The following is a 25,852-nucleotide window of genomic DNA, read 5'->3' on the forward strand; positions in this document are numbered from 1 at the left end:
CAATGCCTGTAGTAATTGGGCCCTCAGCGGACAACCTTTCCCGCTCGCCTATTTTCGGCCGATGAAAGTGAAAATATCTTGGGGGCTAATTTAGGTGACGAGCTGCAGGCTGCGCGCTCTCCACGTTCAGGAATATCCGCGGGTGCCAACAATAGAAAACCTGGACGCTATTTATACCGCGCCGTACAGAAGAGAGGGCATTGGCTTCTCGGCGCCGCCTCCTAAATAATTAAAACTGCTGGAGCCTTCTCGAACATGCCAGCCTGCGAGTCTAAGAGGATCTGATGGTTTGCAATGTTTATTATATTTGGATGTAAATATGTTTGTAGATGCGGATGACACTAAAATCCCTCTTTCGAAAATCTTTTACCAATGCATGACGGTCGAACCTGGAGCCGTAGAGGTGCTCCCTGAAGTGGAGTTCATTCCAAGCAAACAAATAAAAATTTATCAACTTCTTACAACTCCTCGATCCCTAGTAAATAAAATAAATAAAATGAATGAGATCGAGGTTGGATCATTAAAATTTAACCAATTTAATGAATCAATAACTTGTTTTCGTGGAGCAATGCTCCTGGAGAACATAGAGGCGGTAATTTGGTAATGAGTTTAATTGCGCACCGAAATAGTAAGTTTACCTAATGTATTTACCAGACCTGTTGCATGCCGTGCTGCAACACAGTGTCTACCACGACGCAACCTGTTGCATGTCGTGCTTCAACACAGTGTCTACCACGACACAACCTGTTGCGTGTCGTGCTGCAACACAGTGTCTGCCACGACGCAACCTGTTGCATGTCGTGCTGCAACACAGTGTCTGCCACGACGCAACCTGTTGCATGTCGTGCTGCAACACAGTGTCTACCACGACGCAACGTGTTGCATGTCGTGCTGCAACACAGTGTCTGCCACGACGCAACCTGTTGCATGTCGTGCTGCAACACAGTGTCTGCTGCCGTCTTCGCCTTGAGCTCTGATGCGCGCTGGCTTAAAACAGAAGCAGCTATATTCCCTGACCTCTTCCTCGAAACCTTTTCAGTACACAATATTTATGGTGGTTTGAGATTACAAGATTCACTTATTCTGCGGTCCGACATAGGCTATAATATATCATTCCTAAGAATTTCGTTCCTCTGATGAAGAGAACGTCGACTATGCAAACGAATTTATAACATTTTATTCTCTTCTAAATGAAAACGCGTCTCAATGATATTGAGCCGAACATTAAATAACCCAATCTCTTGCTGGACTCAATAATTGGACAGTCAGTCTAAAAATTTTTACTTTTGGAAAAAATTTTCATTTGGCATACATTCCATTAAAATTAATGCTATCGGCGTCATTGACGAATTGACGAGATATAACTGAGAATTATTGAAGTGAAACAGAATAATTTACAAAATTTTTACTGAATAATGTGTCGATAATAGTGGAAGGATCTTCTTCCTTCACAACAACAAATATTTGAGTTAATTATTACCACCTAAGAATATTTTCATCCTGAGGGTTAAGTTGCTATGTTACAATAAAATTTGCGTTTGCCCAAGAGAAGAGGAAGACGATCAGTGTTTTCTAATTGAGTTGTCCCAATAAAATGAATGGCAATATTTCACTATCGATTTAAAGAGCGAAAAAAACTGCAAGTAACCTGTTCAAGTGTAAGAAATTTCAATGATACTTAAAAACTACAGTATTTACATTTGCTAAAATAATCCGAACGAATGAATCCGAGACACGCAACCAATTAATCTTACTGAAGTTTTTCTCTTAATATTCTCGATCATAAATTCGACAAATGTTTTGTTTTCTATGAAACCGAATCTACAGACTAAATCTTCAGAAACACCGATTTAAAAACGTTTTTAGACTTCGGATGACCTTGCAATCGTGAGGTCAGATTTTTGAGAACGTAACCGCGAGTGCGGCGATCTTGAAAGTACAGGAAAGATCGGCGCTGGCGATCGAACTGCAGGTCTATTCCTGGACCGCGCGTCGCCCCCCCCCGCGCCCCCCGCGCTATTCTGGGCACGATAGCGCTGCAGCTGCAGCCGCAGCTCTCAGGTCCTTATGAATGAAACAAAGTAAACAGAGATCGATGTTGGAAACATTTTTTTGTTGCGGTCAAGAAAAGTAATGAATTCAACAATACACCAATTTTGGTTATGTTTATATCTTCGACTGTCGAGACTTGTATTACTTTACTTGAACTGTGATTATTGCTTGAATCGATAGAAATGTTACCTTGTATTTGAGAGGTAAAAGAAAACACACACACACACACATATGACTTACATAACACACCGAAAAATGCAACTACACAACACAGCAACACAACACACCACACCAACAAAACACAGCAACACAACACACCAACACATAAAAAATTCAGGAACTATACAGGCGCGGTTGGGACTACAAGCCCGCCAGCTACTTCCTGGAATGCGTGGGTGGCGGGAATCTGGGAACCGCGGCCGTTCCCAGTCTGTGAATGAGTTGGCCGAGCGCCAAGACTGCGGTCGCTACGCAGGGCGCCTTGTACTTCGTTTTGCTGTGGGGAGCTTAAAACTCCTGGGCCTATACTTTAAAAAAAAGTTAAGAGGTTGTAAGTTCATCAGCCAATCATTGACGGCCTTTCAAGCAAAATCCACCAATCATAGACAAGAGAATAGCGCGTAAGTACTTACGTTCACTTAGCGAATTTTAAAAGTATAGATCCTGGAGTCTAAACTTATTAAAAGTAAAGCTTCTATCGCGCGCGAGCTTTACGGTGTCAAACACTCGCGGTTAAATCAGTACAATAAATTGATTTAGATTTTTGATAGAACTTCACACAACACTGCGGGTGTGATACTTTGTGAAGTAGTGAGAGAAAAGGTTTGAAATCTTTATTATTTCAAATTTAAGTCTAAGAGAAGTTAGTGTGTTCTCCGAAGTTTCATGGATTCAACATTGTTGCATACTCTACAAACTCTAGGCTGCTATTATTCAGTTAAATCATCAGGGAATTTAAATAAATATTCTCCAAATCTGTTTATGAACTTCCTATAGTACAAAGAAAGGCTTCATGAATTGAAGCAAAGGTTAATGTGTGACTCATGATGAATAAATTGTCTGGTAAGTTAATATATTTTTCAGCCACTAATAAAATTTTGAGCTTATTTACATGATGGGATTAAATTTTAAGGACAGAATCTTCATGTTGGTCGTGAGTGAATGATCTTCATTCATCAAGAGAACTGCCTTCTCGCTTGCACGCGACGGTTGAATATCGAGTCACATTTCAGCGTCGTCCTCGGTACGAATGCGCGTTTTTCGTCTTGGTCGTACTTGGTGCTCAGTTCTGCCAAGCTGTTACATTGGTACTTGGTCGTACTTGGTGTTAAGTTCTGCCAAGCTGTTACTTTGGTACTTGGTCGTACTTGGTGTTAAGTTCTGCCAAGCTGTTACTTTGGCACTTGACCGTTGACAGAACTTTTGACGCTTCTTCTTTTAGTTGAACTTTAGTTTAGTTTTAGCAGCCTCTTTAAAAATTTTATTTGTAAATTTCTCCTACCTTCATGTCTGCAAATGTTTAAGTAAAAATGTGTTGTGTTTATAACTAAATGCAGCCCATTCATTATTAAAGTGATGAATTCCGGTTTACACAGCATCACTAGATTTTTACCAATAGGGCAACGTGGGGCAGCGAGCCCCCCACTTTTTTTAAACTAAATTTTTGATGAAGTTTTAATTGATACGAGGTGGTTCTTTGTTTTATTTTTAAATTCATGTTCTATTAGATAATTTCTTGATTTTACGCACAAGGATAAATAGGAAAGTCAGCAAAGTATTAATTTCTTTATTCGGTGTTATTGTTCGTAACATAGAAGTATTTTCATTATACACATCTGGTAACAAGCCAAATAGAGCATACAACAATAAATCTGCGGCCAAATTCCGCCCTCGTCATTCATAAGCCATTATAAATTTTATCAAAAGTTTTTTTCAAATCTTAAATCTGATTTCATAAGATTATTGCACATTCCCGTTTCCCCAAACGAATATTTTCGCACACGCGTTGCACTCCGGCATGTCATATGTGGTAATACTAACATCAAGACGTCGATAATGACTTATTACTTTCATTAATACGAGTTGCGTTTATTGGATGAAAGAAATATAAGAATTTTACAGCTAGTTCACATAAACTTATATTGCAGGAGAAACGTAAACTTTTTTACATTTCAATAACACTATTTTCCATCCATGTAATGAAGACGCTGACACGTCACTGAAATTTATTATTCTCCGGATTGAGATTATTCGACGATTAATTATTAAAGTCGTAATTGTAGAAAACGAATGTTAAGAGTCTGGGTTAAAATTGTTCAAAGTAAGAATACTGAGATTTAAGAGCTAAACGCGCGTACGAAGAAAGAATAATTTACAGCTACCAATAAGAAGGAAGACTCTGATAATTAAATGCATTCGCACCAATTTAGAAATTTCCTCGTGAAATTGATTCAAAATATTGTTCCAATAAATTCACTGATGATTTGCGAGAAGATAAATGCTGCAAGTGATGCCCGGTTCTTAAAAGTTTTTTATCCTGATCCAAAAATACAGTTGTTACTGGAAAAAGTATAGTTCGTATAGACACGTAATGGGTATGCTGTTGAATATTCGGCGAAATCACTCTTGTCGTACAGCTACATTGGTAAAACGCAACTGCCTCTTACGTAAGTAAATTCTCATAGGGCCGCGCTCTTTTCAGTAAAAGCTCGTGGAAATTGTATAAATGCGCGGCACTTCATAGAAAATGTTATATTTAACAATGCTACGGCAATATACCATTTCTGAACTCGTTTTCAGTTACAATGATAACGGAGGCACTTCTTTACCGCATTCTCCACTACCTTTGGCGCTCTACCTTTGGCCGAAGCTCTAACGATGGGCTGATATATAGAACAGCCGCGAGCTGCGAGTAGACTGTGGCTATCATTGCACAGAATTTCCTCTTAAATTTCAGTAACATTCATTAACATGGAGGATAAGCACAAGATTAAACAGAATAAAACTGTTCAATCAAATTATTGATTACAAAGTAGACAAAAGTTTGAATTTTACTTGTTGTTTATCAAATAAATAATTACCTTCATAATTTTTGCAAGTTATTTTCTGCCTAATTTGATTTATGTTACGCAGAAACTTATATTGGCTCGCACACGAGCAATTATCGTATGCTGGTAATATCATACAACATATCGACAAGAATTACTGCTCTTTGTACCGTATATAAACAATCTTCGAGGAGAGAATCATCTTCACGTAAAGCACTCTCACAATATGACTCCAGAAATAATCGTGCTGCAACTCCATCGCTATTCTTCACTCTCATAAATCAAACTCAATTTAACGAATTTTCGCCACGCTGCTCTGCCTGAACAGTTCGTTATAACAGCAGGCGCTTCAGGATGCATGCAATCCTCATCGTGAAGTGTCAGCTGAGCGAACATTGTTACCACAAAACACAGTACAAATTCAACAATGTTTTTCCAATTAATATGTAACGATAAATTAATCTATCAATAATTGGTGTAAAGAACCGTACAATAAAATTGCAACGAAGAGTTTTCAAGACTGGATTTTAGCCATGGGAAATGTAGGAGCGAATTTTGCTGCCATTGAGAACATTTCGCATGCAGCGCAGGTCGGAGCATGTCACGTGAGATTCTAACCAGTAGGTGTTCGTTAAACGTATAATAAACTTGAAATACAACAACAATTTGTCACGAATAACAACATCCATAGTAAGTTCTGTGCGCAGGATGACAGATAAATAAGAACAATTAGGCGAGTTGGTATGTGAGCTACCAGGCAAGTCTTTGGAACTGTCGAGGCGTCGTGAAAGATTTGGTTAATCGCAATTCCGTTCTCAGCCGAAACTTGTCAATCACAGAAACGCTGAATCTTCAATTAATGTGGCTGTAACCATAAGCGTGGGAGTTTGTTAGAATGCAGAGACTTTTACATGAGTTACCCATCAATATATCAACCTAGAACAGCACAAAATTATTATCATAATTAATTTAAGTTGATATTTGAATGTCGAAATTCTTATTTGTTTGTTTTACACAAACAGTCACGAATTTAAACTGATCTTTGATGAAAATGTATGAATGAAATTTTCAAATAAGAGACATAACTTGACTTGTAACCATAGTGCAGAAATTGAAAGATAAACTGAGCTCTCAAGTTATATGCCAGCTCAGCTAAAAAATATCGCTCACTTGACATCAAGTATCTAATTAAGAGTTTAAAAATTTGCGCATCATTTAATTGTCTCGGTGCGAACGAGCTGTAGTTTTCATACATCCTAACTAAATTACTAGACTGAGAAAAAATGTTTGAAATAACTCTGATATATACTCGAAGTTACCGTTTCATTGAAATTTTACCCAGCATTTCTGCTCCTTAGCATACGAATGTAGTATTTCCAAGCTAAATTTGATATAATTTGTTTTAGAATCATTTGTTCACAAGTAAAAGAGCGGCTAAACATCGTGATAAATCACTCAACAGCAGGTCAATGCGCGGCTCCTGAGCTGTGAGAAATACCGCCAGGAGCAGGACTTTGGAGTGATTATTTGACAGGAATTTTACTAAGTTCGTTACTCGCGATAGTCAGAACTGCTTTACTAATAACTCTTGTCTAATTATACACATTTCAGTGAGATCTAGCGGCGTCTGGTAAAGACACGTCGAAGGCGGTCGATTCTAAGGAATTTGTACGTTCATTCAATAAAATATGTCCGCTTGAAATGAAATCTTATACAAAAATTATTTCTTAGCTCTAGCAAGAAAATAATAAAGTTTAATTTCCATTAGATAAATAATTTACATTCTTTTTCATAATAATACTTCTGACAATAATTTAAACCAATCTCACGGAAATAAATTCTAATTTTATTCATTGAAAACATATCATAGTTCGACTACGTGAATTAGAAAATTTATATCCAGCTCAGCTGAGTTCTTACCCTTACTATGAAAATCAGTACTTCAATCTCAACAACCTTTAGTTCATTCTTTCATAAAGAACTCCTTACTTATTCACACTAATCATAAAATATTTAACTTAAAACAGTTCTATGTGAGGCAGACTTGCAAATTAATCCAAGTTGAGCGCAAACTTCAATCACGCATCGTGCCTGAACTCGACATCATAAGTTTCATAACTACAACTACAACATACCTCATTACATTACGGACAGAACCGACACCAGAAAACACTTAACTTTGTTAAGGGGAGAGCAATGCAATATTGGCCTCTCCCTACAATAGTTGATTACATACGCCAAGACCTTTGAATTTGTACCATGAAAATATGAGAGAAACTCCGAAAACACTACTCACAACTACAATGCGATAGGATCCATTTGTTACTAATGTTCTCTCATGTAAAATTATACAAACTAAACAACGTTGAACGGTAAACAATTTTACGTGTGGATCAACAGAGAGAGCAAGCACAGACAGCATTGTGGTCTGACATTGAGAATCTGTTAGAAGATTCTTATATATAGTTGCGCGTCCAGTAAAGTAACTGCCACACGTAGCGTACAGTATTACTTGAAGCCTTACACATAAAGATTAAAGCACAGCCATATAAAGAGTTGTTCACTCAACATCACACGAACATGACAATAAGTCAGTGGAACACAGAAGTAAAACAACGAAGAAATTATTGTGTCACCATGGATATGCCACTCTTCCTAAAGAGCGCAGGCTCAAGTTTCACCATGAAAACAGGCTTTACATTTAATTACAAGATTGCAAGCCAATGATGCACTTCACGGCTGCATCCTATACAGTCACGCCCAAACAGTGACTATACAAGACGAGATCAGGTCATGTAATGCCGGCAACAGCAATAGATTGGCCTTAACATTCAACACCAAAAAGAACTTAAGAAGATGACCTACCACTGAGCAATGAATAGCATCATTTGGGCTAATCTGTAAAAAGCATTAAAGAAATGCATCATTGGTTTGGGCAGTTTATAAAAATAAATTGCTCGCAAAGTATTGGTAACTGTTGTATCAGAGCATCGATACCAGCAATGTTAGAGCATTAGACGAAGTTAAGAGAAAGTTAGTCAGGACGAGAAGCTGCTCACGATGCGTACGTGACTCCACTTATCACCAACAAATTTTCTGTACAAGCATCGCTCAAAATAGTATATGTTACAACTGTCTTAAATTATGGCAAACTCCTGATGGCACATAATCGAAGTGAGGCTTGGTTTCTGAAGTGATGGCTTCAGCATTCAGCCTGAACTGTCAGCAGCGTCGCCTTCAAGCTGGCTAGGCAGTGTCGCTTCCATGCTAGCGTTGCCTGAAGTAGGAGGAACCCCCTCCGCAACGCCGGAACTCGGTCCTGGCGTGCTGCCTGAACTGCTGCTAGCTCTTTTCAACTTTTGCTTCAAGTGAACTTTAGCGTGTCTCTTCTTCTCGTCAGATCGAGCAAACTTTCGACAACAAACGTCGCAAGAGAATGGCTTTTCCCCTGTGTGTGTTCGGATGTGTGTTGTTAAATGATCAGATCTTGAGAATGATCTCATGCAAATGCGACATTGGAAAGGCTTTTGTCCGGTGTGAATTCGAATGTGACGTGTGAGTTCGTCAGATCTGGAAAATCGTCTATCGCAAGTATCAACAGGACACGCGTACGGTCTCTCATGAACAGGAGTTTTACTTGGTCGGTTGGGATATTTTCGCGCTTTTACAGGTAATAACTTGAGGGGTACCGGACTTTGCTGGTAGACCTGCGATAGAATTTCATGACCTTTACTGGTTGATTGGTTGTACTCGGCTAAATTAGCTGCGGAATCAGTGTAAATATTGGGCTCTAATTTGGGAACAACTGACGAACTTCCTGAAGGACCAGCAACAGGCTCGACCATGGGACCGCTGGTGGCTGTGACGCCGTACGTAACTTGAGCAGAGAATCCACTTCGCCCTACGCCCACTTCGTACTGGAATTTTGCCGCCACTTGTTGAGTGCCGCCTATCCGACCGAAGTCTTCAGATATCAAACCAATCTGGTTTAATTGTTCATGTGGAATGACATGTTCTTGAGATTGCGATTGAGGAATGTGGAGCTGCTCCTGAGCTTGTTGGAGCTGAGAAGGGTGTACAGACAGCGATTGTTGTGAATGCTGTTGTGGCTGATGTTGAGATAGTTGTTGCTGAGTTTGCGGGATGAGAATATTTGGAAGAAGAGATGCAGTTGTCATTGACGAGGAAGAAGATGCTACATTAGTTTGTGTTGATGAGGAATAAGTTGGTGGCTGTTTCAAAGTTAAAATTGGTGACTGTGAAGTTTCAAATGGAACTAATAAATCATTAGGATTTATGGAAATGGCTGGCAGCCTGTCATCAAATGCCCCTGAAGAGAATGGGGGGATGTGTTCTGGTAATAGAGGCGAGCTACTAGGTTGGGTGATGGGAGGGGTTTGAAGGAGGCCTAAGAATGGGGTTAAAGACCCACTCTTATCGGTGGATGAGGTAGGGAAGAGCCACGCACTAAGAGTCGTGGGTGAAGGTGTCGTCACCTGGGGAATTGAAACATTGGGTGAAGTTGCCGTAAAACTTCCTCTGTACTGCAACTTCTCAGTGGAAATCTGTTGAATTTGAACCTGATGCTGTTGTTGGACCTGAGATGACTGCGGCCCTGTTTGCACAATTTGAATTTGATGTTGGTGTAGTTGTTGCTGATGCAACTGTTGCTGCTGATGTTCTTGCTGCTGCAATTGTAAAACATGATGTTGCTGAATTTGTTGTTGTTGCTGAGGAACGTGTGACAGCAAAAGTTGACTGGCATCTTGTAGTTGTTGCGGCTGCCGCTGCTGCTGGAGTTGTGGGTGTTGGTGTTGAGAAAGGTGTTGTTGTTGTTGTTGTTGATGGTGCTGAAGCTGGTGTTGTTGTTGCTGTTGTTGCTGCTGCTGCTGTTGCTGCTGTTGTTGTTGTTGCTGCTGCTGCTGTTGATGGTGAGGGTACATGACTTGGACCGAGCTGTCAAGAGAAGTTTCGTGTCCTGGCGAGAGAGACACAAGTTGCTCAGGACTCAAGTAAGGCGTGTGCTGGTCGGGCGACCCGCGCTCAGGTGACAAGTGAGCAGGGGATGACGCGTACGGGGACGATACGTGAGAGGCGTTGCAGGGCGAGAGGATGGGCGAGGCAGGGGCGTCGAGCAGCTCTAGCTTGACGACGTCGTCGTCGTGGTGGTCGGTGATGTCGATGAAAGTAGCGTCGCTGCTGACGCTCTTGTCGAGGCGGTCGTTGGCGCCGAACGAGGAGTGAGAGTCGAGGCTGGCCGGAGAGTCGCAGATTCTGTCGAAGCTGAAGTTGTTGAAGTTGATGAGCGGTTTCGATGGTAGCGGTGAAGAGGCGGACACGCGGAGCTCGTCTGCGTCGGGGGTCGCTGCAGAGAAATAAAACACGTTCGTTAGTCGAGTTATTATTTTTATATATTATTATTTCTAAAACTAGCCACCATTAATAAGTAATGAGTAGATTTTGTAATGAGTGTGAAAACTAAGGTGAATGGCAAATAGATTGGATTTATGAACACGGTAATTAATAGAAAGTCCAAATAATATAAGGAAAGAGGTCTAAAATTCATTGGTTTTTCTGATAGGTCCCAAATTTGTGCTTTTGGTAGGAGTCCCCCGAATTTCGAACTGATATACATTTTTAATGACAACCCGAATCAAATGTAGTTTTTCGTTGACGCATTGAGTCAAATGCTTGATCCACGAGCGCCTCTAATCTATGGAGAGCTATAAAATATGGCTGAAATTGAAATAAATTTCAGTGTCACCGAGAACGCAATGCGCTAAAATAAATATCATCAGCTAGATAGACAGGAAAGAAGCGTGATGCAGCAACAGGAACAACAGAGCTGACGAGATGCATGGTAGAAACATTAGCGCCAGCCGTGTGATTGCTGTAGCAGTCGGGCATACGATTGCGCAGCAGCAGCACTGTACGTTGCCGGAGTGACATTCCTTATAAACAAGAAGTTATAACGCACATTTTAGGGAACTGTTGCTTTGCAATCAATAAATTTATGTTCAAATTGGATCAATTAATACTGAATTATATCCCAAATGATTATTCTGAACGAATACACTCTAATTTCGGTGCATTGCTGCCTTTTACGCTTTATAACTGAGTAAATAGCTCTGTACTGAAATAATAACAAAGTATTTTTATTCTCACTTCTCTAATTGATTTTATATTTGCCATACACGACAACTTCATTTTCTATTCAATTTGTGGCTGCGGAAAGGATCACGAAATTGATTTACTTTGACCGAAACCCCGACGATCGGGACATATTCATGTACATTCTACCAGGTCTCAACTCGAGGTGGTAAGTGATGACTTTTCCGTCAGTAAGGGATGAATATAAACTAGTTATAAATAAACAGAATGTATGCAGTTTTACCTAACTTTTGAAGCCTATTTGAGAGAATATTTGTGCCAACGAGTCATAAGCGTGTGCAAGACAAACGTCACGAGTAGCAACAGCTCTTTTTGGCTCTCCAACACAAGCTCCACCCAGCGTAGAGCGCTCAGGCTCCGCCCCTCCCATGTACATTGCAGGCAACCGTATACCCTCATGGATGACGTAGAGCTGCTCTCTACGTCACACATGATATCAGAGAACAAGTAAAGGCCATGCCTTCCGGAGCAAGCGCGCCAACCTCGCAGTGCAGTCCGATATAATTTTAACGGTCGTTTTTTTAGAAGCACGTTACAAATGACGCTTGTTGCCAAGCACTGAAACTGCTTGTATAACATTGCCAAGGAAAAAGCAGAACTATTACGACAGTAGTTTGGTAAGCAAGAAAGTAAAACAATTTGGCGCCAAAGGCGAGTTCTTATTATTATTCAAGTTCTTATTATTATTTCTTTAAAACGACACAATATGCTAGCTTATAGTTATCTTTCTCTTGAATTCTCATGCTCTATATCCTTAAATTTAAGTATGATTTATAAATAGTTTGCTAATGATCACCAGACTGACGTTGGCTCTAGAGCTCGCCAAAACTGGGTCCAAAATGTCGCCAAGAAGGGACTCACGAGCTGCTGGGTCATCGAGCGTTTTTATTTACAGTGTATGGCGCATCTTGCTTTTAATAGCGCAGTAAAACACGATCAAGTCGCGTGAGAAAATATGCTTGCCAAATGACGTTCACATGACATCATTGCGCGGCCACTCATCGCCTGACTCATTTGTTTGGGTTATTAAGGCGATATGCTTCGTTTAGGGATATTTTAAGGGTACGTGAAGCGAGGTGCGACTGACCTCATTTAGAGAAATTTGTGAAACAAACAATTCGTAAACTAAATTAATTTACAGTTAAAATTATTCGGTAACTGTGATATTGCAAACTATGTATTATAACTGGTATATATACCTAATAAAGCAGCTAACGATAACTTTGAGCAAACGGCTGGTCGATCTCACAATTAATAACTCAGTTAGAAGAACAATTAATTAAAACCAAGCTATATAGCCAATTAGTCTTAAGATATTATTGTAACGTTATCCCTAAGTTGTTATTTGGGGTTTATTTGAATATTTTAAGGAAATGTTTGGCAGTACTGAGCCTTGCCTCATCACACAACACAGGATGTAACGACAAAATCGATCATCAATAAAATGAAAGATTAGTACGATCTTACCAACTTGCCTTAACAGTAGAAAAAACAGAGAAAATATTTTTTATTAAAGAGTGGAAATCGCAAGTCGCTTAAAGCAGGAATGCATATTAAAAAATTCTTTTGTTTATGGTTATATGAATAGTTCAGACGAACGATGTCAGGTCGTCAATTGACGTGGTAAGGGATATTCTATTTAAGATGGATAAAATTTGTTTGTAATAAAAAATGTAATAATTATTATTAAAATTATATTTAAAGATGTATTTATATGCCTCACCATATTTATTACCGGCAAGCTGAGATGTGGTCACTATACTTTCGTTGTAATGCATTCAGCAATACATTCTCGGGAATAAAATGTATCCCATTATAATTGAGCCTTCCTCTCGTGGCTGTTGCCTCTGGCCAAGTCACAGACTGTGAGGTCGATGAAGTCACAAAGTAACTGTGTTCCTCTTGGTAATCTTTGGCATTGTTTGGCGGCCGCATTTAGCGCCTGTGTCATAACCAACAAGTCGCTAGGCTTGCCAACAGGTGAGAAAATCGCGGGCTTCCCGCCAAGCTGCAGCGCCTAACTAAAGCTCTTCCCCTTATATAGCGGGAATATGCGGCTCACAACTTGGGAAATAGTCTCGCTCTAGAGTTTTTATGATTGACCCCAAACATAACCGCAGCTTTGTCACACCTGTAAGACGTAATCAATTTATTTTCATGACATTGATTTTGTATAAGAAGTTTGATTGGGGCACGTGACAAAAATGATAATAATAAAACTTTATTATTATCTCAGTTGAAATGTAGTTGACATGCAAGTATTAGATTTGAACACTCAAATGTTAGTTAGTCTTTTGTCAAATTTGTTAGTAGAAATTATAAATATTGATAAGGAGATGCAATGCAGTTAAGTTTAATATAATTAGTAGAGTAAATGAATTAAACGAAAGAAAACAAGTATATACAATAACTCAATACCATATAAGGATTTAAATTCACAACGCCTGGCTTGCTGTGCTCACGCAGGGAAGGACGACGTCATCAGCGGCCCTAGCTCTTCATGACCTCTGCTTCCTAAAGTAGCACATCTCATACAAGCTCTTCTCCTGCAGGCTAAGGCTCATGTGTTCGCCATCTAAGCGCTTGGCATTGCCAACTTGAAGTGTTTTTTTTTTTTTCTGGCAGAAGATGCAATGTTATTCTCTCACGAGACTCTCCGCCAGAGTTCGAGAGGAAAATCGTCATCGATGAAATCATGCTGCGATGGCCCCAACTTGGCATTCGTCTAAGCATTCCTGCATAAAGAGTGGCGAGGCTTCACCCTCATATACCCTTTATTCTTGCACGACGTCACTCTCAGCAACAAGCTCGACTCATGAGAGTCTCGCTGCAGTGACCAAACCTGCCTCAGATGCTGAGGTCTTATATGGATAAGTGCGGCAAGATTCAAGCCCCAGCTGTTCGCCACGCATTGCCCAGGATGGAGTTTAGTGCGACTATGTCATGCATGACGTATATCATGGCGCTACGACGAGGCAAACTGCACGTCATGTGTGACGTATGGAACGGCGTAGACTTGTTACGCCCTCGCGCGTAGGCGGACTAGTTCACTCAGCGATCTCGTTCTATTTTTTTCCACTACCGAGCTTGTCTGGTAGCCTCGAATTAGCATCAGTAATACAGTAAAAACTGACGCCCTTAAGCTTACATCTCCCTGGGTCTCGTAAACCAGATCGCGGACTGAGACCGCGCGTTGTCTTAAGAGGAAAGTGGAGGTTAATCCACGGCTTAAAAGGGTGGAGCGCAGCGTTTGTTGTCATCTATTGTCGGAACGACCTAATTGGTTTCATTTATTTATTTATTAATTTATTTATTTTCAACCAATTAGTGTACGGACCATATTTAGCTACGATCAAAGAGGAGACGAAATGATAATGGCTATATTATTAAATGCCTTCGCTAGTTTAGCTCACTGGTGTCAATTAGTTGCTTATTGTTATTGATGATGTGTTGATGAATGGTTATTAAAAAAATTTTTATCATGCTGTCACAACTCTGCAATTTTCGCACGTCTCATTACCAAAATAAATTATGTACATGCTATTTATATTCGTAAATTTGTACAGGTGTGAGTTAAAGTACATGTCAACATTGTATATGATATTCAAGATTTGCACGTATAAAATGAGTTGCACGCAGAGGTAAAAAACTTGCATCATATTTACTCTAAATAAAAACAATCTGATTTATTTCTGCAAGAAAGAGCGGAGCATTTGATGCAGGAAAAGGAGCCAAGGACTCACGCCTTTAAACAACCAAACGTCTTCCTTACAAGGAGCGATTCCTGCGGTGCGACGAGCGGGCGCTCAGCTTTCCTATCGCCGCTGCCTCGCTGCACCACTTAATTGAGTTTCAAACGGTGCAGTGAGTACCCACTGGCCAGCCACTACAGTGAAAAGTTAACACTTATACCTGTATAAGAATATTAAAACCATACGTAATTCCGATCATCATTTCCGATGTCTGGCTGCAAGCAATAGATGTATAGATGTATGTAGATGCAATGCAATATGTATGTAGATGTATAGATGTTGCAGCAATAGATGTATGTAGATGTATATAGTGGCAGTGCTGCAAGTAGTGAGCTCAATAGCAACACAGACGTTCATGTTATAGGTTAAGACGTGGCATTCTTCCGTCGAACAGAACCAGATGAAACGCTTATGAGGCAAATCATATTATTTATCCTTATGTTACGTCAGTATTGATGGCTCAAGACAGAAATGGAGGCATGAGTTACACATGTACAATATATCTGAGGTAGCGACCTGAGTACACCTTGGTTCTGTTACCGCCTCTAGGCGTACGTTTGCAGCACTAAGCGCTGTACTAGAATGTACATCAGAGGTAGAGGCGTGTACAGCACCAAGGTGTACTCACACAAGGCGCTGTACTAGGATGTACATCAGAGGTAGAGGCGTGTACAGCACCAAGGTGTACTCATACAAGGCGCTGTACTAGAATGTACATCAGAACTAGAGGCGTGTACAGCACCAAGGTGTACTCACACAAGGCGCTGTACTAGAATGTACATCAGAGCTAGAGGCGTGTACAGCACCAAGGTGTACTCGTACAAGGCGCTGTACTGGAATGTACATCAGACGTAGAGGCGTATGAGTGCAGTGATCAGGAAGGTGGAGCTGAAATAAGAGGGCGAGGTGCAGGCCGCCGCCCCTGCTGATCAGCGGTCAGCTCATGTCGGTGTTCGCTTATAAGACCTCAGAGATCAGCGCGACTTGCGCGCAAATAAAGACAAGTGTTTAATTTCACTGCGCACCCATCCTTTACTAACTTCAGCAACCCCTTAATTTCAATGCTAATTCTACCAGAATTGTTTGCTAGCAAGTGAAATGAAAGTCTGCAGTGGCGTTGTTGTGATATCTACAGCAGTCATATAAACTTGGCATTATAAGGATTATTATTATTATTATTCTCATCATTATTATTATTATATTATTATTATTATTATTAATATTATTATTATTATTGCCATATATTAATTTTAAATTCACTATATCCATCGAAGTTGATTCGGAAGTGACGTTACTAGTTCAGCGACTTTCATAACGGATCTTCTTCTTTCACGTTACAAGAATAAAAGTATTTAATCTTAATTTGCAATACTTGCGCTAAACAGACAAATTAATGCACACCTCTTCACGACATGTAGCTCGTGGGCACCTGAGGTCTCCCCCCCCTGCCTAGCCTCGACCGCGGCTTAACCGTGCGCAACCGTGCACGGCGGTTCTTCATTAGGAGTCCCCAGGCGCAACATCGAAAGGAATCAATTAAGCAAATTGAGCGAAGTTGCTGCGGTGACCTATGTTTAGCTGCGCACTGTCGACTTTCCTCCGGAGAGGGATTTTCTGAGCTGCCAAAGAGGTTAACTCACAAAGCTTGGGCACACACTCGCTCCTTATGACGAAGCTGGCAAGGCAAAGGCATACTATAGTAAGTTTGCTAAGCACTTGACGCTCGCTGCTACGCATGTACGAACGGCCAGACTTTCATCTTGCTGAATATGCTTACATCTGACATGGAGAAAACTGTGACTGCTGCATCGAAGAGACTGCTTCTGATCTCATACACTGAGAACGTCGCAATATTTGGGGCACATCGAGCAGTAACTTGGCTGTTCTTGCTCACTCGTTTTTAAGTGGTATCATGATAATTTATTGTAGCCTAGATCTGATGCCCAATGCTTGCAGGGGTCACTGGGAAATTTATAATTTAAATTACGTGCAATATATCAGCGCCCAACTGCCATCATTCTCACGTGATGTAAGTACGATGTTTCCCTCACTGGCCTATAATATATTTACGGGCTCATAACGAAGGAGAAGGAGTCTATCATTAGTGAGATGACCGAAGCGTTAGTAATGTTTCTTCTTTAGAAAGCAAGTGCCAGACACTTGGCAGGCGACGTATACGTCTCACGCCGGCCAAGAAAGCGAGTCGACAACAGGCACGAAGAAAAGAAGACGTGGCACTTGTCCAAGAACTTGCCGCACATTCGTAGAGGACGACCGAAGTGTCCCGCAGGTTGCAGATAATACGAGATTATTGCTTTTCTGAAGCCGATGAGGTAACGCAGGTGAGCAAAATTAGAGTCAAGAAAAGCAGGGCACACAATACATATCTGATCGCCTGAAGAAAGAACCTGACATGAGAAGGGTCCAATACTTGGCAGACGTACGCAACCTTCACGCTTGTTTCGTTGTTTTTGCACCCGAAAATCTTGGCAGTTTGGGAGTTAAAAGTCCTTCCTGGTTCTTATCTTGCTGTCGGTTTGAAGTATTCGGCAGATTCCTAGAGATATTTCTACTATGTCCTCACAATGCTTTAGACAAATAATTCCTCTTCCCATATGTAGATGCAAAGACGAAATTGGTAAACGGTTTTATAGACATATTTCATCAGAAGTGAATTTCGACGGGAAATTATGTTATTGAACTAATAGCACAATGGGCGCCTATTAAAATTCTTCTGCCGTTGGACGGCGAATTCATGTCACATTGTGCGGGACTTGCAGGACGCAATGCAGGACTTGCGGGACATTTTGTGGGGGGACTAGCAGGATATTGGGCGACGGAAATTGCAGGATATCGTCCTGGACTTGCAACTTTGTGTGGGATATAAATAAACAACTGAGTTAAGTACCAACTAACACAAGCAACCGATGACGCGTAAGTATCATTGTTGTATTGACTCGCTGCACGAGGACTAACAAGTTGAAGCCGGACTTTCTTCTTGGACTGAGTTTGGCCATCAACCCTCCTTATAAGAACTCTGCGACCACCGAGAAGGCAACCTACCTAACTGATAAACAAGTCGGAGTTATTGGTCACTGACCACTGACCACTTTTTGGCCAGCCATGAGCCGACCATGTCTCTTGATTACAACCACGATTGTGGCGGGCAGCGGACACTCTTATTTGGGTACATGTTTTCGTGCGACACTTGGGAGCTTTGAGTAACTCAGGCGATCAGGAAATCGTAGAACCTGAGAGGTAAAATTTCCTACTCGTGAGAAGTTCGTGGGACACTTAATAGAGAACAATTTGTTGTGGAAATCCTTCAGTTTTTTGTACGCGTGGTACTTTATAATTGGCATTTCCAAAATAGAATCTATTATCTTTTCTATTTTGTCAAGTTTCCAAATAATATGCGTTTCATCTTACGAGTACTGTAAACGTTCTCATCAAATGATGGCGTCATGATGCAACAAAATGATTGTCATGCATGTGTACATGCTTGGAGCGCAGACCGACCAATGCTTGTGTTCCTAATTGCTTAAAAATGAAGGAATTGTTAAAGGATGCGTCAGCCTGAAGGTCCGATGCTCTGAGCAGCTCTGAACGCGGTCATCATTATTCGGCCTTCAAGCAGTAACTCACATAGAAAATTATTTCAAAACGAAATCGTGTGCACGAATAACGATTTCAATAAATTGGTAATAGATTGTTGCTATTACTTTTTTTAAACTTGGACAAATAATTATGCAGAATCATAACCGTGTTATAGGCGGCCGTTCTACCACCACTGAATGGCCACCTCAGGTCCGGGTGTTATTTTTGAGAGGTTTCAGCGTCGGCAAGACGCAGCGCGATATACGTAGGAGTTCCTTATAAGGATCGTTGGTGCACACTGCCAGTTGCGCCCTCGGCTGCAGCTGCGGCTCCAGCCCTGTACAATGTACATTACACTTCTAGATTGTGCAGTCGCATTATAACAGTCCTATATTGTACAGTCGCATTATAGCAGTCATATATTGTACAGTCTTATCATAACAGTCCATTGTACGAGTGTATATCCTATATTGGTATTCTGATATTGTTTAGTTCTATATTGCACAGTGTTATCTTTCATTTCCTGCGTGGCGCTGATGAGTTTTATTTGTAATTTTCCTATATGCTATAATCTCATTGACGACATATATATACACGTATTATGCCATCATACTTATATAAGCTCCGCATTGCGCACTTTAATGTAATGTAGACTTCTTCCCCAAAGTCTTAAATTATATTGAGCTGTACCCATAAAATTTTCTACTCTAATTTTTCAATGCTAAATATTAAAACTAAATTTTACAGTCCGAATAATGCTTTGAAGTTTTCTTTTTTCGTTGCAGTGTAGATTTTAATGTCATGTGTTTAATAACCTTACTGTGTTATCTTACAAAACATTATGTATTTTCTGTTATTAACTTTTGGGTACCATGCAGTTCCATATTTCCGGGTTACCGGATCCGGTCGCTCATATATTAATTCCCCAGTAGGTGATTATAAAAATGGTAGCTAAATTATTTTTTAAAAGGTTATACATTAGCAGGAATATCACTTGACTGTGTACCTATAGATGACCAATAATTTGACTTGCAATGTCAATCAAAAGCTCGTCACCGACGCTGCGCTATATATGAATTATTTGCTTATCGGGAAGCTGCGGCGGCGTCATCGTGGCTGATAAAAGTATCAACGATGAATTTTGTTTGGATTCATCGAGAAAACAAAATACAATTTCATATTATGATATTTTGAAGTAATTATTTGCAACATAGCTGTTATATATATGCTAAAATATACATGTAAATAAATGTAGGATTTTTGTAATGATAGTATTAAAGCAGCAAAAATTGTCTCACTATATTTTTTTTGTTGCCATGACGTAGCGTTATACTGAATATAATTTATTACTTAACTTGCGAGCCTTCCCTTCCCTACGTTGTATAAATTGATTCTCAGTTTGCATTTACCTCGCACAAGCAGCCAAGTTTATTGAAGGTTTGTTTTGTGCAATAATCATTCATGACATGACAGCTTTATGGCCTGATAGGCTGACTTGACCTCATATATTTTTATTCATGCAGATGCGCTGAGCTCTAGAGTTTGCTGAGCAATTATCCCTTCAACGAACAGATGTGATCGAACAGCCGCTGATTGAGCGACGCGCGCTCAATCTTTTCTTTCCCTCAACCATGCGCACAACTGGCGCGTTCCTCGTGCATTTCAATTATTTTCTGCTCACTTCTATCATGACATTCGTTATTTTTCGCAAGGAAATTCGTTCGCTTCCATTGCGATATTCGCAAAAAATCTATCAATATGTTCGTCAACATTCACTAAGTATTAATTTAAAGCATCATTCTTATGTTGTGTCGATGTTCCCATCATTTTCTAATGATTTACGCTCAATGTAATTGATTGATGGCACTGTGCAAGTTGATGGCACTGTGCAAGTCGTTACAAAAAATTTGATGGCGCTGTGAAAGTCGTTAACAAAAAATTTAATGGCACTGTGCAAGCCATTAGCAAAAAAATTAATTGAAAATATCGACAGTAGATGTGCAGTAAATCAGTCGCACGAATAAATTAAGTAAAACCACCATGGAGTTGATGGAGAGGATGCGTTTGGAGCGTTTACACGACAACAGCCCTCGCGACAGTGCACAGGAGAAACAATAGCACAATAATTGCACAGAAGTATACAAATATTTCGACTTAGACAGCTAAAAGAAAAAGTAAGTATGACGCGAGTTGAACAATAATTAAGCAACGGTCGCACCGTCGCTGGCACCGAGCCCGGGACCTCGGACGACGGTAGAGCGCCCGACACCGCGCGAACATTTGCTGTCTCCGCATGCACAGGGTATCCGTGATACGGGCATGCAGTGCTGCTTCGTGACGTCGTAAACAACGAAGAAGCTTCAAAGTTAATAACTTTAAAGAAGTTGTTGTTACTGAGATGAATTATTATTTCGCGTTCTATATTGTAGGAGCAATTATGTTACGTGGTCGCGTTCTGCGGCCCAAATGCTCGTGCATGGCTATAGGATTGTTTATTGTAACTGCGTGCTGTTGGTTTTTTACGTGCTTGCTTTGAAGCTCACTAACCGAAATCAGATGCAGGTTCAAGTTTACTTCATTGCAACCTCATTTTGTTATGGATTAATTGACTGAAGTATTGAGCTGGGCCAGTCCAAAGTATGAATTTGTGACATCAAACAATATGGCTGAAAAAATAATCGATTATAAATACGTTGTACTAATCATCGCGTTGTTCGTGCGTTATACACATTCATGTTGCTTCGTATAAAAATGATAATTTTGTTCCAAGTTCATATGCAAAACACGAAACTCGAAGCCAAAATCGAATTAAAAGTTTTGCAATTGCTTAGAGAAATGAATTTCACATCCAGTATATATATATAATCGGTCATCAATGAATTACATGACAGCTTACACATCTCAAAATTGAATTATATCGACGCATATAGGAGGTGAAACTAAAATACTGCAAACATGTGAGGGAGTTTCCGTAACATTCCTAAAGACAATAATGCACAGAAGCAAGACGCTGGCAATGCTATTACCAACAAAGTTAGGTGAGAGGTTGCAAAAGAGTACGACAAAACCATGGTAATATTAACGTGAAGAGCATGAGGCTTGAGAGAAAAGTAATGATTTCTAAACAAGAGTAAAACGAAACCATGATAATATGGACATATGAAGAGGATGAGGTTTGGGAGAAAACTAATTACCATTAAGTAAGTAAGACGCTAATAAGAAATGTGCGATTGCCGAGGTTGTCGAACATGCATTGTCGGTATGGCAGGTCGTCTGGCAGACTCCAACATCTGGCAAGGTATCAAAAGTGCGAAGATTTCCGGGTTTAGAGCATCGAGCCAAGCCCTTAAATTAGTATCAGTGCGGTGATACCGACGCGAGTGTTGCTCCACTTAAACCAGACGTGACACAATTGAAAAAATCTCTGCACGTCGTTTACCTGACGTGCACAAAAATATAGCAATTAGTGAATTCTAGGAGCAAGGGAACTTTTTTGAAAGTTCAAACACGCTTTTCTTAGAAGAAGAGCATCTATTAAGATTCTTCGTCTGTTATGATAGAAACATTTATGTTTATGAGTAGTTTCTAGAAACTTGTCGCTTATGAAAAAGTTCATTGAAAAAGTCTTTCGGAAACATGAATTCATAATGCAAATGTGTGCAAATAATATTCATGCAAAACATCAAATATTTACACAACTCAACTGTAACTATTAAATAGTATCACTTTATGGAAAAACTCACGTGTGCCTATTTGCTCCTGCATATTCCTATACACTGGCATTTCATTAAACTCATCCAGCTTGTCAGAAGCTTGTTTATCTATGAGCATAGATACCCGTACGCATGTCCACTTGTTCACGAGACGAACACTTGTTCACTTAGATACAAGTAAACACATAACTTGTAGCGCACACTTCTGTCGTGACACACACACGGAGCAATTAAAACAAGAGAGGCTCAGCTGGCCTCCCATCGCAGCCTAGGATTGTGTCCTGAGCAGGGAGGCCCGTGAGGCCAGACCTGCATTTGTGTCCTGAGCAGGGAGGCCCGTGAAGCCAGACCTGCATTTGTGTCCTGAGCAACGAGGCCCGTGAGGCCAGACCTGCATTTGTGTCCTGGGCAGGGAGGCCCGTGAGGCCAGACCTGCATTTGTGTCCTGAGCAACGAGGCCCGTGAGGCCAGACCTGCATTTGTGTCCTGAGTAGCGAGGCCCGTGAGGCCAGACCTGCATTTGTGTCCTGGGCAGGGAGGCCCGTGAGGCCAGACCTGCATTTGCGTCCTGGGCAGGGAGGCCCGTGAGGCCAGACCTGCATTTGTGTCCTGAGTAGCGAAGCCCGTGAGGCCAGACCTGCATTTGTGTCCTGGCAGGGAGGCCCGTGAGGCCAGACCTGCATTTGTGTCCTAGGCAGCGAGGCCCGTGAGGCCAGAAGATTATGACGCTAGTCGCAGGGCGTCACGGTGCTCGATATTTTCTCTTATTAATTCAGAAAAATAATTATCTGATTATTCTAATAGCAAAATAATAAATTTCAGGCAAGTATAATATGAAAACTTATAGAGTCTTCAATGATAAATGTCGAAAATAGTGAATACATCATTCCTGGTAATAGAAAAACAATGAAACCATTCCCATGCATATCCTGGGTAAAATTTCGATTTACTGGCTCGTTATCTCTTGCACCAAGTCTTAATTACGAATAATAAAACCATTTTCCGACAAAAATAAAAATAATAGACCAAAACAACTATTCCTTCTTATAAAATAACAGCTTTTTATATCAATGAAGATTTCAAATCCACGTGGACAAGGACTAAAAAAGTTTCGTCAGGCATGTTGTCCGTTCAGCGGCACAACAGAGCGCGTGTCCTTGCCAGTTGTGCGCGCGGTCTATTTTACGTAGAATTTATGCACATTTCCTGAGAGCGCTTGGATATTATATGCTATGGATGTTATAAAATTCGCTTGAACGTCTCAGGATTATCAGGATTACAAGATGTTGATTGCAGGCACGCTTGGACGTTGCTGGTTTATGTCCGTCAGACGTCTTGTCGAGGTCTGACCATCGCAACGCCAGTCGTAAGTCCTGCGCCAATAGGACGCCTGGAGTCCAACATTGGGTTCGAGTTCCATGAGTTCGTTTAGGATTGAAGGAGTTCATCGCAAATTTGCGAAATTCCGTGGAATAAGACCTGAAACTATTTTCACTAAATTTTCAACTTGAGTTTTGGCCATCGTAAAATATAGATACTTCTTCACAAAAACAAATAATTTGATTTGCTTCCAACGCAGCTGAAAATCATCACCGAGAAAACCACAATAAGACACAGAGACCGCGACGTTTGATGACGTGTGTGTCATCGATTGCTAAAGCTGTGAGCGTGTGTGTGCGTCTATACATGTACGTGCGTCTGCCACAGCTGCTCTCTCCCTTTCCCCTCTCTCTGACTCTCTCCCTCTCTTTCAGTAGGCCCACCAATTTTGGTGGACGTCAGCGAAGTTAAAGAGAAGGCACTGTGGTTCCAGTTTAAATGTCGGCTGCATGATAGTAAACGAAAATTCGCATTAACTCTTTAACATCTCATGGGCATAATCGAGAATTTCCTTGCTTACTAAACCCAATAAACTCCGCGGTGCAACTCATCCCGGATCGTGAATTTGAGCGTCGTTCAAATGTGAGCGCCTAAGCGGCAGCACAAACAACGTCTGTGCTCACGTCACGTTGTAATCTGACTTAAAATGCAAAAAACTACGTCGACATTTTTAATATTAAAATGAAAACGTTTCATTGCGGGTTGCGGCAAAACAACCTTGATTCGCTGAAGTCAAAGGAGGAGCAAAGCGAACTTTGCATGCAGATCAGTTCAGTTGACATTAAAAATTCAATGTAAACAATTGCACCAAGAGCCTGGTGGCTATTGAATTCAAAATCGGTAATTTACATTTATTCCTGATCTGCTTCGAGTAACTTCAAATTTCAAAGTAGAACTAATGATATGATGGAATGAAATTTAAGCTCAAATTTAATCTGAGGTCCTTAAAATTTGCTTCATAAGTAGCTCTGCTATGATAAATGAATATGAATAATTTTGCCGGTCCTTCATCAATTCAGAGCGCCCAAAACCAAGCAGGAATATCTGCCAACAAATGGCGCGAAATCACCTCAGACTTACATATGATCTTCTTAATAAGATTAATATATTTTCAATAAATTTTGAACTTCTTCCTGGCGATTGCGACTAAACTTTAATTAATTTCTATTGCTATCATTTGCCGCTACTCGCCACTGGAAATTAATTTCTATTTCTAGCATTTGCCGCTACTCGCCACTGAAAATTAATTTCTATTGCCAGCATTTGCCGCAACTCGCCACTGAAAATTAATTTTATATTTATAGCATTTGCCACTTCTTACCACTGGAAGAATGCCACTGGAAATTAACCGTACCTGTGAGAGGAAGGAAGGAGTCGTGCAGGGTGCCAAAGAAGGCCGGCATGGCCGTGGACACGGGCGTGTTGAGGCAGTCCTCGCTGGGGTTTGGACCATCGATGGACACCGCAAGGGGGGACGGTAACTGAAAGTCCCCACCTTTTAACGTCTCAAAACTAACAATATTAAAAGTAAGTGAATTTTCGGCAATAGTCGCTGCCGCGAGGGAGTCTAGTCCGTCCATTATCATGATGGAGGGCTGCAGTTCACCCTTGACGGCTGTGGACGTTTGAGGCAAGTCCTCCAAGGCGCAAGCAATTGACTCAGTAAGAATTGCAGGTGTGACAACACAGTGTGAGCAGGAGCACTTGCTGGGACATGCACACAGCACAGCGCTCAGTCGCCAACTGACGGACTCAGACACTCGTGCCACGAGGCTCACATTTATGAATGGACCTCAGCGTAGCGACCTCGACCAATGGCAGCTCTGCAATACAGTGACGTCACGGCTCTCTTCTGAAGCCTGTGCATGAATTGAAGTTGCTCTTAGTACTTGCAGTGAAGTATTGTTCCTATCAGACCATAACATTCCTGTGTAGTAGACCGTGAGTAAACCAACAGTGGGAGCTACAAGCAATAATCTCATCGTTCCTGCATTGAGCGCTTAGCAGGAATCTTGTTGTCCAATCTCGGTAATGCCAATTCATTGCAATTTTCAATGCAAGTGACTTTTATTTATGACAAATGGGAATAAAAATCTGTGTGTATATCGTACTATCTGCGTACATTTCGTGTGACCATAAT

The 25,852-nt window shown here is 40.8% G+C and overlaps 1 protein-coding gene across 1 annotated transcript; it reads right to left on the minus strand.

Annotated features, from left to right (window-relative positions):
- Positions 1 to 6,881: 6,881 nt before the first annotated feature.
- Positions 6,882 to 25,438, minus strand: LOC108678527 (alpha-protein kinase 1). The gene is made up of 2 exons (XM_018166976.2): positions 25,067 to 25,438; positions 6,882 to 10,464 (listed from the first exon to the last, which is right to left on the minus strand). The coding sequence occupies exons 1-2, from the start codon at positions 25,296 to 25,298 to the stop codon at positions 8,309 to 8,311; spliced, it is 2,388 nt and encodes a 795-aa protein (XP_018022465.2). The 5' UTR covers positions 25,299 to 25,438; the 3' UTR covers positions 6,882 to 8,308.
- Positions 25,439 to 25,852: the final 414 nt, after the last annotated feature.

This window comes from Hyalella azteca, unplaced genomic scaffold, assembly GCF_000764305.2.
Source record: "Hyalella azteca isolate HAZT.00-mixed unplaced genomic scaffold, Hazt_2.0.2 contig11040, whole genome shotgun sequence".
Taxonomy (NCBI): domain Eukaryota; kingdom Metazoa; phylum Arthropoda; class Malacostraca; order Amphipoda; family Hyalellidae; genus Hyalella; species Hyalella azteca.